This window comes from Phaethon aethereus (assembly GCF_964289735.1).
Source record: "Phaethon aethereus genome assembly, chromosome: 20".
Lineage (NCBI taxonomy): Eukaryota > Metazoa > Chordata > Aves > Phaethontiformes > Phaethontidae > Phaethon > Phaethon aethereus.
The window spans coordinates 6,881,092-6,899,052 of NC_138596.1; the positions used below are offsets into that span (position 1 = coordinate 6,881,092).

At 40.3% G+C, this 17,961-nt stretch overlaps 1 protein-coding gene across 1 annotated transcript in view; it reads right to left on the reverse strand.

Annotated features, from left to right (window-relative positions):
- The window catches only part of FNBP1 (formin binding protein 1), a gene marked incomplete at its 3' end in the record, with an annotated part of 95,204 nt that overhangs the window by 15,009 nt on the left and 62,234 nt on the right, over positions 1–17,961 (reverse strand). Inside the window, exons 7-10 of the mRNA XM_082009104.1 lie at positions 12,396–12,524; positions 10,749–10,895; positions 5,228–5,425; positions 3,661–3,843 (exon numbers count right to left, since the gene is read on the reverse strand). Of these exons, the coding sequence (XP_081865230.1) occupies positions 3,661–3,843; positions 5,228–5,425; positions 10,749–10,895; positions 12,396–12,524 (657 nt within the window). The remainder of the gene's footprint in view (positions 1–3,660; positions 3,844–5,227; positions 5,426–10,748; positions 10,896–12,395; positions 12,525–17,961) is intronic.

A 17,961-nucleotide genomic window follows, 5' to 3' on the forward strand; every position in this document is an offset into this window, starting at 1 on the left:
TGTATTTCTGTACAGATGAAACGTTCTTCTGTGCACGGGGCAGTTTCCCTCTACGTCCTCCTAATTTCTTTGGTAACATCACAATCGAGCATTCGTAACATCACTGCTCATGCGCCTGAGCAAACTTCAGATGCTTTTGGATTTGGCAGGGAGATGGAGAGGAATTGAGAAAAGGAAATCTTATAAAGCTTAATATGGTAAAAGCAGAATTAACCGTATTATTTAGCTGTACTGAATATAAAGTGGGTCTTAACAACCACATCAGCCAAAACAAATGCCAACCACTCTTTTTTTTTATCTGATAAATTAACAGGATTTGGGGGTGGTTCTTGATTTATTTTTTGCCTGGTTAGATTTACTTTGTTTTTGAAGGCCATACGGCATTTTCATGATCTTTTAGTCTGACCATTTGTATAACAAATCACCAAGGACCTATGAAATGTGAACTTGACAAGTTTTCAAATCAGACAGAGCCAGCTGCCAGAGCTTTGCAGCCTCTCCTACTCCATATTTCTAGATGAAGTAAGTGGCCTAAATTTGCCCCTCAGGAAAAAGAGACGGTGACCTGAACACTGGCCTCCAAACTCTGCAGGATGAGTCAGGCAGGATAAGTATTTACATACAAACATCCTGGTAGCTAACAGGGGAAGGAAATGAAATAGAAAGGGAACATAGGGAAAGGTTTAAATGAAGATTTAGCAACAGCCTTTCCTTGCACATTTTTAATGAACGTGTCAGCAGAAATTTGAGGGATTCCAGAGAAGACTATAGGAAATTGTTCTCATTATTTCACCTTTCACACAAACCAATTAAAACCAGTTCACAGGATTCGTAAGACTCGCTTGGACTTCTCAGATAGCTAATACATAACATAATGGCATTTCTTCAGGAACTATTAAAAGCAATTAGTCATAATTGCTTATACAGCCAAATACTCACTAACTAAGAATTTGTACGTTTGAAATACAAATTTGTTGAAGTGCCCATGGAACTACAAACTAGTATTTTTAAATCAAGTTGGAAATATTCAGCACTATTTTCAATATTCTGTTCCGTGAATAGCACTATTGGAGCACCAGATCCCAACACAAACCCTCACCTTCAGCAGCCTCTTACTCTCCGAAGCATCTCGCTGCTGCCCCGTATGAAGCCGAGTGCCAGATGCCCACGTGCCATGGTGGGTGCCACCACAACAGCAGAATTGAAAGACTGTCCCCCCATAAAAGCCGCAGAGAAAAGATGCTCTGGGCCAAACTGCAACTGAGGGAAGGAGAGACATTTACAGAACCTGTGTTTGGACAACTTGGAAACTTCCCGCTTCCCCAACGAAAAGCACCAGAAATGTGATTTTGTTGGGTTCTGAATGTCCCATTAAATGGCAATTCCCTAGCAAAGAATTGAAACAACTCTGTATAAAACATCTTGTTTTCAAGTATACTGTCTGCAACCAGATGAGACAAAATGTTGTTTACAGCACTGTTCTCCATTCTCTGTAACTAACCACTGAAGTTCCCCACTGAAACCATCTCTACTTTTATAAGACCTCCAGCCTTCAGCCCTAAATGTCAGTGTGGTCCCTGGAGCAGAATTTGGGCTTTTTTAAAGTAGTCACTTCCTTGCTGTTACAGCCTGCTCTAAATAACGTTTCAAAATACTGAACACTTGTGTCTCCTTCCTGTAATTCTTACAGGAGGAAATAATTCAAGGACCTTAACCTAGGAGCCAAAGCCATGCTATGCCAGCAACTTCTCAGCCACGTGTGAGCTTCTGGGAAGATAAAGTTGGTTTTTTGTTTGAAAAATGGAAAATTTTTTCTCAGGGACCAGTTGTTTTACTTACTGCTTATGAAGACCACCAATGAGAGCATTTAATTCAACACAAATGCTTCAGCATCAGTTTGCCAATATAGCCACAGCTGATGTCAAGGACAGGAACACTGCGCTTAGATCAGTGGTGATGTGTCACAGAATGTTGATCCAGTCTGATCTAGACCCAAGTGAATCCTCAAGGTCAGTCAAGGAGGCTTCCAGCTTCTCTGCACTGTACAGCGCATAACCCAGCATCCAACACACTGCGCTCCAGCTACTGGCAGGGGGAAAACCCAAGCTCTAGTACCTCAAAATTTCTCATCTATGTTTTAGAGGTCACATGCTAGACTGATAAAGCTTTTGCAGACAGAATACCACTTTAAACTGTGTGCGTCATTGCACTAGGAAGTGAAAGTTCAGAAACCCAACAAAAATCTGTGGACTTAATGGGAAATGCCCCGAAAAAGACTTGGTGGCCTACAATTCTGCATGCTAACGTATGTAGGGAAGGCTGCAAGGACAAGTCAAACATGGAACTTCAATCTTTTTTCCTAGGTTTGTAACTGTTCATCACACAATGTTTATAAAAATCTAAGTTAATGTCTTTCCTCCACAGTTTGCCAGAACGGCAGCTATCAGTGGCCATTACGAATAGTTTTTCAACTTGGTATTGTTGCAAAGATATTTCATTGACATTTAAAGTGTCTTAAAGTGTCAAGAAAAAAAAAACCTGTGGAAAAAACATTTAAAACTACTTAGAAAAAAAGTTAAAGAGCATGGCAGGATTTGAAATTCTTCTATGGACACTCTGAAAGCTGTTTAAGCCACATCATCTGCTTAAGGAGGCCCAAAAGCAACAAACTTGTTGGGAAGCAGGATTTCTTAGGGTCTCTACAGCAATCAAATCAAACTTGTGTATCATATTGAAACTTCGTGCTGCAGCATGCAGTTAAGGTCCTTGAGAAGTGTCAGCCTCTAGTATTTAGAGCCAGCTGTAATCAATATATCTAGGTAACTGCAGGTAACACTAAATTCAGTGTCCCCCTGCAGCCTCCACCCACATGGCAGCCCTGGTTTAAAACATACATGTACCATCTAAACAACTTTATTACCACCTAGAATCAGTTCATCTTTCACATCTCTGCTTTGTTAAGACTCAGACTTACTTAGCAAGCTAACACTGCAGCACTTGAAGCACAATCTGAGGCCGAGTCGCTGGAGCAGAAGTCATGCAGAGGCGTACTTGGCCATGAAATAGAGGGAAGTCATCTTCCCACTACTACAGCAAGAGGTGTCAGATCTTTTCAGGGAAAAGCCTGACCTTGCACCAACTGAAGTCAGAAGAATTATTTTTTAGAATGCCTCCTAATTTACTCTGCTCTTTCTGACATAGATATTGAGCTGAATCCACCTTGCATGGAGGAAAACTTTTCACATTAAGGTAGGCAACATGCAGCATCGGGATCAGAGTCAACCTCTGAACGGTGCTCCTCCAAACCTACTCTGCCACAGACAGACACAGGGCTACGAAATTAATGACTTTGATTTCTACATGAGTATTACTTAATGTTCAGCTCTTCCTTCCATACTTTGGACAATCCCTCCTCCCCCTAAAACCCAAATGGGTTATTTCCATCAGCAACTGTACTTTTTGTGGTTTCATTGTGGGGTTTTTGACTACAAATGGTTTTATAGGTTGGGATTCCTTGGATTTGTCTGCATGTTATGATAAAACACAACGGATTCATTCACAAAACAAAACAAGTTTTTTACATAACAGAACGTGCAATAAAAGCGCAAGAAAGAAAGAAAAGAGAAAGAAAGAGAGAGAGGTATCCAGAGGAGAACTTACCCCGCGCTTTAGGCTCCTGAAGCAGTGGATTTTGGGTTTGGAGGTCATGAACTCGTTGAAGCGATGGGAGAGGGGTTCCTTTTGCTGCTTGGGAGACTGGGGGCCGTTGGGAACAGCAGAGGGTGAGGCAGAGGCAGGGGGAGGAGGAGGGGGCTGATGGGGGGATGTTAAAAGGGACATAAGCTACGTATAAGAGATGGAGAAGTGACAGAATAAAAACCAAAATAAAAAGATAAAACACAAAACGAAAATAAGCATCAAAACCAATATTTGAAATCCAGAGAAAAAACAATTAAATAATTAAATATTAAAGGCCATGGTTCAAAAGAGGGGGAAAGCAGTATTTAAGAGTTGTGTTAAATGAAGAATGTGATAAATGGAAGTTTTAATAAGTGATGCAACAGAAGAATAAGACAAAGTATTTTGACAGGAGGCTCATGCAGACTCTTCCATGCAGCGCTATCCCCATAAATTGCCCTGTTCTCGCTCTGTGGACAGCTCAGAATAATGCATATGGATAGAGCTTTCAAATACCTGAATTTAAATGGATCAGATAAGGAAGGTACCTTAGTGCCCAGTAGCGTTTCTATTATCTGGAAAACAACAAACCACATTCCTTCCTGCTTTCAAATCATACCTCAGTAATGTGCATCACACTTCACTTTCACAAATTACTCTATGAATTTGCTCAGGAGTTAACCATGGTTTTTTTTCTGGCTACACTGATGTAAGCACCAGACAGCCGTGTTCTCTCATATACCAGCACAACAGGAACGATCCATTTGGAACAGGTAGATTTTTTTTTTTTTTAACCTCTGTAATTAGTAGAAGTGGTTTGGTATGGGTCAGAGCAAGCGTGAGATCAAAACAAAGCTACTCTGGGCTTCCATCAGTGTTACTGAAAACCGATTTAGTCCAGTCACCCTGACACATTCTGGTAACCCCCAATAAATGCTGCCATGCACTATGGTGTAAAATATGACAGTGAAATGAAAAAGGTTTAATGGATACATAAGTTAATGTGGTCTTTTAAAAAAGTCAACTGCTCAGTTAGTTATGTTCCGTTAGTTGTGCTTAAGAAGAATGAATCGCAGCAATTCCTCATTCCCAGCCACCCAACTGCTGAACCCAGTGCACAGACTGAAAAGATAACGCAAATGAAAAGCCAAGGAGAGTTTTAGAAGTGTCAAAACAGTAATGCCACATTAAAGCTTCCCAAAAGTAACAGTGTTAGTTAGCACACATGGCACTAGGTAGAAGTGGTATACAATTCTTTCTCTGAGTTAGGAACAGAAATGGACCATGGCAGAGACGTGACAACTAAAGTTAAATTAATATAAAAACTGTAACATAATTAAAGAAATTATACAAGAAAAAAAATTTAAAGATATAAAGAAACTTAAGTAACCAAAGACTACAACAAAACACCATATTAAGACATCAGTTATTAACTTTCTGAATCTAAAATTCTCTTTAAAAAAATTGTAATTGCCAGGATTACTAGACAAAGACAGAGGTTATTGACTATACACATACTAGCACCAAGCTCAAGTTTGCAAGTCAGTACCTTATTTTTCTTGATGAACGGCCATAACTTGCCCTTGGATTTGCCACCAAACTTCGGCTCAGACTTCCCATCCCCTCTGGAGTTGGAAAGGCTGGATTCTGAGATAGTCCGCTTCATTGGCTGCGTGAAGTCCTCAAAGTCGACATCTCCTGGAGGCTCGAACCCCGATTTAAAGGCTTCTATTACCAGCTGTGAATCCTGAGATGGGACAGATCCAGTACAAGTATAAACATCTCAGATGATAGCTGTCATGAAAGAGGTGGCACAGAAAAACAGTAGAAAGACAAGAAAGTTCACCTCTGTGGGAACCAACCTTTACAGGGACCAGTCTCATTCCTGGGAATAGAACACTCTTCCAGAGCCCAGAATCAATACAAGTCTCTCCACCTTCTGCTCCAAAATCAGGGCACTTTTCCAGGATCTATTTTCACTACCGTAATGTGCTTTAAATAAAAAAAACCACCTAGGCACAGAATAGTATCCTACCAAAACAAGGCACTCTAATGTATAAAATTTAATACTCCCAGATACTAAAGCGATAAATGCAGTTAAGAGCACAACAACCACCCCACACAGAACAAAAGGTTCCGACCTACGTCAGTCAGAATGCATTACAACCGGGAACATAAATGGCTAAGATCTCATTTTTATATCAGACCTCTAAATCATAAAAAAAAAAAACTATGTAAATAAAGCAAGTGAGCTTTAGTCTCAAATAGCCCCTTGTTCCCGTTACAAAACTCTAGCCCATTTTGCAAAGGTATCACTGAGACCAGTCATTACTCAAAATGCCGACAGATAAAAAGCATAGGACTATGGTCTATTTAGGAAAATAAAAAATACATCATATATCATTAAAACATAGGTCACTGTAGTTAACTATGATGCTTAGGAAGAGTAAACTCAGGGTTCCTCACTCCAACTTTCCACTGAGCTGTTCAGCCCCCGAGTCTGACCACAACCTAGCAATGTTTTCATCCCCTTTGTTTTGTTTCCAACACAAAAATTAAAATTCTGACACAAACATCTTTTAAAGGTTTTTTCATGTCTACTGGTGAAGATGACTAAGAGCTTATCTTTGTTAACTTTACTGACTAGAAAAGCAACCATACTTCAGGAACTGAACAGATAAGTGACTCATAACAAAGATTTAAGGTATAGAATTGCAGAGCATGCAGCTGTAAGCAAACTAGTGGAAAATCCCAATAAATACCCCTATATAAAGGAGCTTGAGTGATCACACTGCCACGAGATCACAAGCTGGTGCTTGTGAACTCAGCTACAGTAAATGGCAGGGGTTTATCCTATGAACTTTACTTAAGAACTGAGCAGTCCAACGTCATGCAAGTAGCCCAACACCTTGGTGCAGGCAGTGGCTGGGAACTCCACACGCTGTCATTAAAGCCACAAGCCCTTTCAGCACTACTAGGAGTACTAGATGAAAGTCAGCCACACACTGGCTGGATACTGTCTGAAATGGTTGCAGTTTTTTGGGGTTTGTTTTTTTTTTGGGGGGACAAAGAAGAAACATAAATCAAAGCAAGAACAATATATAGCATTTTCCCTAGTCAGGTCTACAAACACAATTAATTATACATAAGCTCAAATTCAGACTTCAGCTTGGCAAATGCATTTAAATCTAATGGACTCAGAAAAAAAAAATATTTTACCACACTTCTCATCTACTGACTTCTTGGGAAGAAAGCTTTTTAAGTGATACTGTTCTAACAGTTTTCTTCTAAGATCATTAGAGAAACTGTGCCACAGCACACAAATATCTTATTAGTCTCCAGAGAAAAGCATCACCATCCTGTTCGGATGAAAAAGATGAACTTGTTGCTTTGAAGGCATTTCACAGATTCACTTATACCTGTAGGTAAAACACTATTCATACGGAATCTAGTGGGATCTAAACATATCCAGAGGCCAGGCTCAGTTGAGCAACAGATATAAGAAAAACTTTGCAAAAGTCTTCATGGGATTATGAAGAAAATTAAGGTTTAAGATCCTCAACCTATCAGGTACATTGTGAAATTCCTACACAACTTTTAAGGAGTTAGAACACCGCTTTCTATTATCTCATCCTAAAATAAGGATTAAATCTTAATCCTTAAGATTTAAATTAAATCTTCCTGAGATTTAAACATTTGAAGATATTTTTAATAATAGTCATGAAAGCAAGACGAAGAAGGAAGAGGGAAGAGAGTATAAACAGACACAATATTACATTAAATACTTTACTGGTATTCTATCCTATGCATCGAACTTTTCATTTTTTCCTCTTAATTTTACATGTTCCTTCCATTTAGTCAAAACATCCTTCCACTACAATGGAGCTAAAAATAACCAGCATGCTCCATATATCACGGAGATAATGTCATAACAGGAACTCCAAAGTCCATAACAAATTAATTTTATCTGCTGCTAAAGCCTTCTAAAGCAAGTTCTGCACAGGTTCACCGAGCAGTCACTACCACTTACCCTTGCAACATGACCTCTGGTGTTGTCTGAATTGTTAGAAAGGGGACATGAAAAAGCAGCATTTTTACAATTGCGTTAGAAACATGGGGCTAACCAGCATTCCCAGCTAAATCCAGACAGCTTCTATCGCTGCTAGCAGAAATTCTATACACTTCAGTGAGGGCATAAAGCAATGCTATTTACACAGTTGCAAATTTAATAACCAAGCCTGAAAGACTGGCCGTTTTGCAAGTGGGAATGAAGCAGAACTTGGTAATATTTAAGCAGCAGAGAATATAAAAAGTATTAAATCTGTCCCATATGCCATTCTGGTTCTTAACACTATCCAATAAAATAGGGGCCCTGGAAGACAAGTGATCTTCCAGAATTCTGCTAGCATCCACAGAGGGAGGGAACACGGAGCTGGCCATGGAAAAGAAGCCTGCTAACAGTCTGCAGTTCCACAGTTTCAAAGTTACTATAAAAATACATCCTTCCTTACTCTCGTACTACACAATTCTCATGCTAGAAATCATAGACCAATGTTTGTAATAAACCACCCAGCTGAAAAAAAAAAGTTCTGAGATACCTACATGAAATGCAAAGTTCTGCTGCTTTTATTTTGTTTCTCCTTTTTAAACAGTAAGGCCTTACCATCAGCTAGTAATATTTTACTGATAGCAAAAAGCTGCAGAACTTGCAGGTTCTTACATCCTTTCAGCTAGACTTGACACACAGTTTGATACACAAGGTAAATTACTAGAATTGGTGTTTTCTCTATTTTTTTTTTTTTCTTTCTGACCAATGTATCTTCTATAGTAGTTGTGGTCGTTCTATTTAAAGTCCCAGTTTCTGAACTGAAGTTATGGCACAAAGAGCAGAGCTTTCATTTAACCTCTCCCCTTCTTCAGTAACTCTGCATGTGACAGCCAGGTAGAAAAAGTGAAGATAAAACTAAAGGATACCAAGAGCTAAATAAGAACTCCAAAAGCATCACTGCCTTTTGTCAGTGTCACGGTGTCTGACCTTATAGATTTCAAGTTTGGTGATATGGTACATTTGTTTATGACTACCAGATCCTGGAGATCTTCTCCCAGCTGGGAAACACATGTCTGTGTGGGCCCAGAGTTTCACACAAAGCTTTTCCTGCTCAGCAGGGTCTTGGTTTTACTCACCATTGTACTAGCTATATTATCACCAGCTGTCCTTGCATTCAACTTTCCTGGAATCTGACCTCATTTTCGAAGCTGACTAGAGCACAGATCTAGTTGACTTCCCTATCCAAAGTTTTTCAAGCTTGAAAAAGATGAGTAAAGGAAACAACCTTGAATTTGAATCTTTCAAGGAAAAGGAGAAACTCTCATGATGGTAGCCTGAGAGAGCCCAAACTTGCTTCTTAGAATGTTAAGGGGTGAGATGGGAAAGGTCTGCTCTAACACTGCATTAGTGGCAGCAGCAGTACATCATCTGGAAGTAGAGAAAATACAGCTTTTAAATTGCTAGTGTGTGCACCTATGGTCATCCTTATAAAGTGGCAGGACCTGCATGCTACAGAAGGGCAGGAACAAGCATATCACTCATCAGAATCAAGAAAGTTAGAAACTACTGTTCCAGAGATGGGGGGGGGGGGTGGAATCTTTGATGATATTTAAGCAAAAGAGAACCCTTTATGGACGTAACTGCTTTGCAGATAGAACATGCTAAACCCTTTGTAATTGTTCAGATAGAACAAAATTGGTTAAATATGTTCTTGTTAGCGTGGTGTTTACAGCAGATCCCTTAGTTATCAGTGCTCAAAGCTACCATTTTCTAATGTCATACTTGCGCACATGAGCCATCAATTTTACCTGCATGCAAGAGAGACTAACTTGAATATAAAATTCACAGCGATTCAAACACCCAGCTTAAGCCTTGTGTGTGTTTTGCCGAGACCCCACTCGAAGATTCAAGGAGAGTGTTGGCTTAGATGTGAATGTCCCCAATAAGATTTCACCATGCAGCACCAAAAGCTGTACCTCGAGAAGGGTACGTTGCTCTAACATGGCAGTCTGTGCCCCAACTCCCCCTTCTCCCACCTTGAAAGAGTAATTTTCAGATTCCTTGGTTTCCTACGCTGCTCTCTGAGAGCAACTGCCGAGCAGAAAGTAGTGGATTCATTTCAAAACTTCAGCCTCAGGCTTATGCTGCCAATTAATGGCAGTCTCCAGGCTCTGGGTACTGAATAGCTCAGAAAAGATTCCAGTCAAAAAGTCGTATGGGAAATTCAAACAGCCAGACACATGCTGTTTGTATTTGAAGCACTAATGTGATCCATGAGAAGGGCTGAAAGAGCAAGCAGAGACTTAATTTACGAAAGGAGCAGATCGTTCTGAAAACAAAATAGAAAACACATTTGCCCTTGTACTAACTGTACATCAGGAAGCTCAATCAAACTCTTTATCAGCCTTTTTATCAGGAAGGCTTCTTTTTACTCCTACAATGATGTACAGAAATCAAGATTTGAGAGAGCTCATTTGCAAACCCCAAATCTGCAAAGAAAGATATTTACAGTAGAAATTTTGGCAGAGTTGTTTGTAATAATTTATGTAGCCAATACTTTAAATACTGCCATTATTATAAAAATATAAGACATTTCTGCAACATTCAGTTTTCTGACTATTAGACACAGAACCCATCTGAAAAAGAACTGGTTTTACTAGGTATTTGGAATTGTATTAGCCATCTGGAATTATGTCCCCCATCTTCTTTATTCTACGCAGAAGCCTATTTTTCAATTACAGTATTTCAAAAATTAATTACCCTAGTAAAAGGGGAGAATATCCCTAAAAGAAAAAAAAAAAAGTGTGGCAGCAGAGGCATTTCTGGGTGTTAAGTAGATCTGGGAAATAATCCCAGCACATCCTGCCTCAGACAAAGTAGCTTGGGACAAGAAGCTATCCTTTGTTTTAGTTCTATGACTATAAACTTCTTGTGCTGCAGCCTGGACACAGGATTTAAGTCTCCATATAAAAGTGATCAATACTAAAGATGACAATCAACAACCCAACTATGCAACACTTACATTCTTGTGATCAGTTGATTCTGCAGCCTTTGTTATTTCATCCAGACATTTTCCAATGATGGGGATCACTTGGCGGTCAACCTCTGCAAAAGTTTTCATGGATTCACCTATCCTCACGATTCTTCTTTCCTCCATCTCTTGAATTTTCTAAAACATTACATTTCATTCAGATCAAGTATCAAGATTAACTTCACAGTTTCAACCAATTTTTCTCCCCAGCACACCTCAGTTGCTTTAAAATTTATGGTTTAAACACATTTTTAAGGACAAATTAGGACAGCTGTTCTCATGAAGGCACTGAGTGATATTGTTCCCTCAAACATCAAAATGACATTATAAAAGTAATCTCTGTTACTATTACTGGGAATTTTTCAATTAACTTTTTAGGTTTAAAAAATGCTGATTTGTCAAAAGCCCAGCTTTAGAGGCCATCCTTACAAAAGTCTAAGTCTTTTAAGACTTTCTGGAACAATAAATTTTTTCCTTTTCTGTGCATGTTCTGAAAGACCTTATTTTCATTCCACTGCAGAATCCAAGCAAACAAAAATCCTGATGTCTCCCCTTCTCCTTTTCCCTAGAAGGTTAATTTTTGGTTTACTGGCAGTCCTATACATCATGTATTGTTCACACCAGGGCTTCTCAATGTATGTTCCCTGTTGCTCAATGGATTCAGTGCCACAACCTCCCATTTATTCCATGGGCCTCTCGTTTACAACGGGGGGAAACTGGATGTGGCATAATGCTATTATGACAGATTGTAACAGGATACAGAAAGGCATGAACAGGAACGGCCTGTTTCACATTAGACTGCAGGAACCTTATGGAGCATTGTCAACTTAAAAATCCCCATTGTCTTGACTGATCCACAAGCGACATAAATTCTTTACAAAACAACTTATTTCAACATCTAAAAGAAAGCACTAGAGCTTACTGGTGCACTGGTAGCGAAAAGGATAAATCTCCAGTACTTTAAGCATGCTCACCTACAAATCAGAGCACTTACCAGATCTAGCATTAAATACAAATATATTGCAAAAATTTTGTATCTGATGCCAGCAATAATTTATCTCAAGACGTTGGTTTGAAATACCATGAAGCAAAAGAGGTGGTGTTCTTTCTCTACAGTCTTTCTTCAGGCACCCTAAGACACAATCAGCAAACTTGCTTAAACCCTTTGACATTCACTACTGCAGAATTATTGTGGTTTAAATTTAAACATCTGTGAAGTCTGATTTGAAGCAGGTTATAAAGGGCTGAGAGGCTTTACAGATGTAATGATGCCCAGCTGACTCCTGCCCCAGCAATGCAAATAATGCTCTCATTCCCCAGCTGCATGGGCACAAGCGTTTAACAGAGCAAGATTGTGAGGATTCCAAAGACTACCATAATCTGTCACGAAAATTCAATGTCAACTTCCTCATTTATTATTGATCACTTGATATCTAGTCTAAGGGAAAGGGACAGCTTATCCTACCAAGCTCTGCATCTCTTGTGTTGGCAGACTGCATATAACATTTGCTAACAGCGACAAAAAAAATCACCAAAAAGTAAGAGACAGAGTCATAGCATTGAGGCGATGTGCCATAGGCCCCTCTGTGCTAACCACAAGATTATGAGCTACCCTAGATCAGTGCCAGTGACCCTTACCTGGAAGATGTTTGGTATGTGTGTGTAGTAATGATCATGTTGCTCACTGTTGAACTTCTGCAGAGTGGAAGAATATTCCGCTTTGCTGTCTTCTGCCATTTGATGACGCAGCTGGGCTTGCTGTCTTGCCTAAAGAAGTGCCAAAAGAAATTTATAATTTATACTACATGGAAAGAAATTGCATTGGTACTCCTCATCTTACTATCCTTACCAGTAGGAAGCACAGGAACATTAGCATATGGGTCTCAGAACACTTCAGCTTTTGGTTTACTCCTATTTGTGAAACATTTCATCTACATCAAGCATAAGCTCATAGTGTGCACGCTGCTGCTGTTCTTTTCATGTGTTACATCATGCTATTTCCATGAACCAGTTTGCATTCCATGAACAAACTCTTCTTGTACTGCGCATAAAACACCCAAACAAGTTTGCCCCTCTACTAGCCCACTTAACGGGCACACCATGTTTTCTGTACACTTGTACTTCTTGCTCCACTGTATGCCCTGTTGGGTGGCACCTGCTTTTCTCCAATTAACTACTTACCTGTTGGCTAGCAGTATTTTTGGGGAAAGGGAAGCAACAACAAAAAAAACCCAAAAGAAAACAACCAAACAAACAAAAAAACCACACACCCCCAAAAAAACCAACAAACCCACACCAAAATGGTTTTGTCTCATTTCACATGCCTTAGCCAATATGATCATGATAAAACATCTTAACTCTTGCTCCCGCTGTGCTCTCTGCAGAGTCCTTTATCTACAGCTCCTTGAATAGCGCCGGCATAAAATGCACAAGGAAAGGGGAGCCCGAGTAGCAGCTGAGGCACAACTCCCTTCCTATTTTTACCCACACAGATGATTTGCTTTGCTACCCAGCATAGCAGAGCACTGGGCCATTAACATCACTTCTTTCCCTAGAACAATCTGTCCCTGAATGACCCTTTTATACTTTCCTATTCCTCCCCTTACAATTCTGCTTCCCAAGGCCTTCTGTTATCTGCTTCACTGCCCAGTATTATTCCCTTTCTGCCTGTCCCATCTGTTTATTTTCGTTGCCTTTTCCTTCCTTGCTGTTGGCCTTCATACAGCAGCTCTTCTTTCTCTTTCCTCCCTACCCAGCTCCCCACACTCCCATGCCTTCGCTCCCTGTCCCGCGTCCACCTGAAGCTCCCCTCACTCTCACTTTGCCTTCCCCCGGCGGGAGCCCTGCGCCCGCGCAGCCCCCCTCCATCTCGCCCGCTCCCTCCCGCCTGCCCCGGCCACAGCCTGCTCCACAGCCGCGACCCAAATGTTTGCTCCACGGAGATCTCCGCCACGGATCAGACCGAGCCCAGGACTTGGCTTCATAAATCTAAACTATCCGGAGTTCGCACTCCTTTTCCAGGCACTCGCGGAGCCTCCTCTCCCTCCGTTACCGACCTAGCCTCCAACAGTGCTGTCCCGATCACTGCCTCAATGTCAGAATAACCCCCTTGAGAAAAGGGAGAGAAAGACTGCCGTTAAACATTATTTAAAGCACTTTGTGGTGTTCCAGGGAAAACAACACAACAAATAATCTTAGCCTATTTTAGGTGGGCTCCCACTAAAAACCGTTCAGAACGGGGTTATTCTTTGAACCGTTCCAGACAGACAATAGCTTCCTGACAGTAAATCCATGAAATACCAAATCATGGAACATTTTAGTAATCATAACTGGAAGGTAACAAATTCTGCCAGAAGGTTTCAAATCTCAATTTGCAAAGAAGTAGGCTTCCCTCCCATTTGTCCAGCTTGCACATCTCACCTAATAATTTATTTCACCTCAATTCAGCTGTTTCTTTTGTGAGCAGATAACTGTAGGAATTTCCTAGATCCCCTTTGCATTCTTTCTACAAAAGTAATTCAAGCACAACGAGTCAGTGCTGGGTGCTGAGTGCGCAACAGATGAAACAGTAGCATCAAATGGAAAAGCCTATAACCAAATAAATAAATCCAATTAAAAAAGACGAACTTTCAATTGTGCGTGTTCACCAGGAGTTTTAACTGTCCACTAACTCCTGTTAAGGATGCATATATAACTCCTGAAAATTTACCTGCTGCAGTGAAATCACAAGTCATATCAACCATTTTTCTGCCCAAGTGCTATATAGCTTATTAAACTTTATCATCCACACACTTATATATAGCTACATTAAACATGAGTGGAAAACAATATAGCCTTGTACCACAAACACAAATTTGCCAGCAAAACAAAGTCAGCCATGGAAAGGCGGACAGCTTGTCTCCCAAACCCTTCCTCACGTCCCAGCTGCTACAGATCAATATCCATTTGTGAGACCCATTCTCTTCACCTACCTAAGAGCAACTCACTGTTCGAGCTCACTTCTATAACAGCCCCAGTCCCACTCACGCAGCTGTCTCATTTTTAAAATTTTCTTTTTTTAAATAGTGTAACTCAGGAATTTGTCCCTTGACTCTATTCTTGATGCAGGAAAACAAGAAATCCATTATTACACATTTCAAGGCCGATCCAGCAAACATTAAGCCATGACAGTTCATTTTCATGAGTGAGCTCATTGGTCAGATATGAGCAAAGTAACTCTGAGCTAAATGTATACATGAGTAGATGCTCAGTTTCCAAAACTATCTTAACTGGCCCCAAATAAGAGGAGGCACCAGACGAGAAAGTAAAATTGGGTACATTCCAAAAACAAGAATTTTTGTATGAGAGTCCCAGTGATGTTTTGTTTCTCCTGGCCATTTAATGCATTTGGCAAGCTTCAAACAGTTTAAATATTTTTCCAATGAAGTATCTGGATCTTAAAATACAAATATTTTTAAAAGTCTAGAATTTTTTTTTTATTACTTCATTTGAGTATGTCACTCTAACACCATCACTTCTAATATTCATATAATTATATTTTATAGCTAGGTTCCTGCACTCTGCGGAAGCAATGAATGATAAAAATGAGCTGATGACATTAAGTGTCACATTCAGAGTAAGGGATGCAGTGGCCTGGAGCTGCACAGAGTCACAGGAGCTATTTCAGGAGTAATTTATAGTGGGCTTTACAGAAAATAAATTTTTGCCGCCTTTACTGCTCACTTGTGCATGCAAACAGCTTCAGAGAAGGTATTTTTGTGGGCTCCTTAGAGTTAACTTCAAAATATTTGCTATGAACAGTATTTTCAGGAGGAAAGGCTTTGGAATAATTGTCTCCGGGAAACCAGACGCTGCTTCAGATATAAGAGGGTGATACTGTGATGCAGCTTTCAGTCAACTTGCTCTAACTGGGCAGGGATGACTGAGCAAGAGCTCACGTTTCCAGCACCGCATGTCAAACCACGATCCAGATCTTCTACAGACTGCCAGATTACTCAGTTCTAAGAGATGTCGAGGCTAGAGACTCGTAATGCAACAAAAAATCCCGTCCCCTCTTGAAAGGGAGAAAGAACGAGGTCACCTTTTGGCATCACGAAAAAGCAGAAAAGAGTATATGCATTTGAGGGATTTGTGGGGAGAAGAAAAGCAGTTTGCTTTCAAATGAGTACTTCTGTACACATTCGCAGAAGATACACAGATTTTGCAGACTTCGTCCCCCAGAACATACCTTTGTACCATCTTTTTGTCCCCAAACAAACACGCGCAGCATACATACATGTATGTACATCCTTCCAAAGTCCGTTTTTCTTAAGACAGTTCTTCTCTGAACTCATACGGCAGCAGCAAAACCAAAAGGTCACAGACGCCAATGCATGTCTCATCAAGGAAAGCGCTCCCAAGAACGAACGACAGCCCAGTATCTGCAGCACCGGCACCCTTGCAGCGTGCACATGGGTAACCGTCCGGTTTCCACGGCCAGGGCAATCCCATTCAAACACGATCACACCAGAGCAGTGAGCATCAACTCTATCACTAACGCTGAAAGAAAACTCTAGGTAAAGGAAGTGTAGCTCTGACATACTCAACTAGGGAAAAGCACACTAGCAGCAGGTAAGGCTGTCCTCTTCCCTCACAGAGCCCACCCAGAATGGCCATTAAACGTAATCAAAAGCGATCTTTTTTCCTTCCTTTAGACAGCCTTGCTAGTTGATGGGGGAGAATGCAGGGTAGTAGCTAACTGTAAGGCAATAGTAACTTTCAGAGAGTTGATTTTAAAAATCGGTAGAACTGATTTTTCAGTTCAGTGCTTTAAAAAAAAAAAAAAATTTAAAAAAACAGCCCTCAACAGCACTAAACTCAATAATCATATGAACTAGCAACACACACTATGGCTTCTATCTCTCCTACAAAGTAGCAGGAAAAAACCAAGCATTATTCTCTCCAGATCATTTTAACCACATTTCCTGCAGATTTTCTACCTAACCACTGAGTTGCAAACACCAGGCTTTCACACAGCACCAAAAGTTAGTTCCAGATATTTAAATGACTCCGAGGAATCCAGAGATAGCAGGTTCAAGCTAAGTGGCGCATACCAGGGTGGGTACCGATGGTCTAAAATTTTTCATGACTGAAGTACTTGTGGAAAGATTTCTTTCCCCTTTAAAGTAAGAAATTAGAAGAAAGTTAACCCTGCAACCCTTTTACTCTGAAGTAACCTGTATTAGGGAGATATATTCAGTCTGAACCTATTCACCTGCTTGAAAAGTTCTGCAGTTTAGGAATATGATACGACTGAAGTAGTCACTGCGTATCAGAATGAGAGAAAAGAATTACAGACTAGGAAAGTTCTCCCTAGTCTTTGCAAACATGCAGTACTAGTAAAGCTTTATATACTGATCTGAAATCAATCCTAGTACTTTATGTTGTAGGAAAGTTTAACGGAGAAAAGAGATATGGACATCTTTATGACAGGCACTGTCGATCTTGAAGGTGTAAGAAAACGTTAGTAAGCTGCTGTGCACTGCATGCTACCTCTTAGAGAATTCAAAAAATAAATCCTTGTATAGTGTTACTTGCATACACCCTCCCCCCCCCCCGCCCAACGCGGTTCAATATGAAAGGCATCTTGTGATTAAATGCAGGAGAAGTTTTTAAAAAGTAAGTACACTTTCTGCAATTTCAGTCTCCAGTACAGAAAAGAATGAAGGATATTTTGCTGAGAACAATTTTCTAAGACACATTCCAGAAACAGCAAAAGGGTCAATAGACACACTGTCTTCTGGGTTTACACAGACAAAAAATGCAGCTCCTCAAGGCTGTTATGGTGGGAGTGATATGAATAACTGAAAAGGGCAGAAAAAAACTTTGGCTGCTGTTCAGCTGATTTGCACTAAGTGGAACAGTTCAACTTCTCAGCAGTCACTCTTGTCCAGAATGGCAGAGTTTCCAGTCAAAACTTTGGTGTCGTTTTCTTTCTTCTTTCTTTTTTCCCCCCCATTCCCTCCCCCCCTTTTTTTTAAACCCAGACAGCATGTGAGATGCATCACTGCCAGGCCACTGCCTGCCAAAATAGATCCGTCTTTGGTAAATCCAAGATCAGACTAAAATGCAAACACAAAAAAAAATCCCCTGCTCCTCCTCAACTACCCAGTCCCTTCAAAATAACTTAATGATAAAGGCAGACTCAGAAACACTTCACCAATTT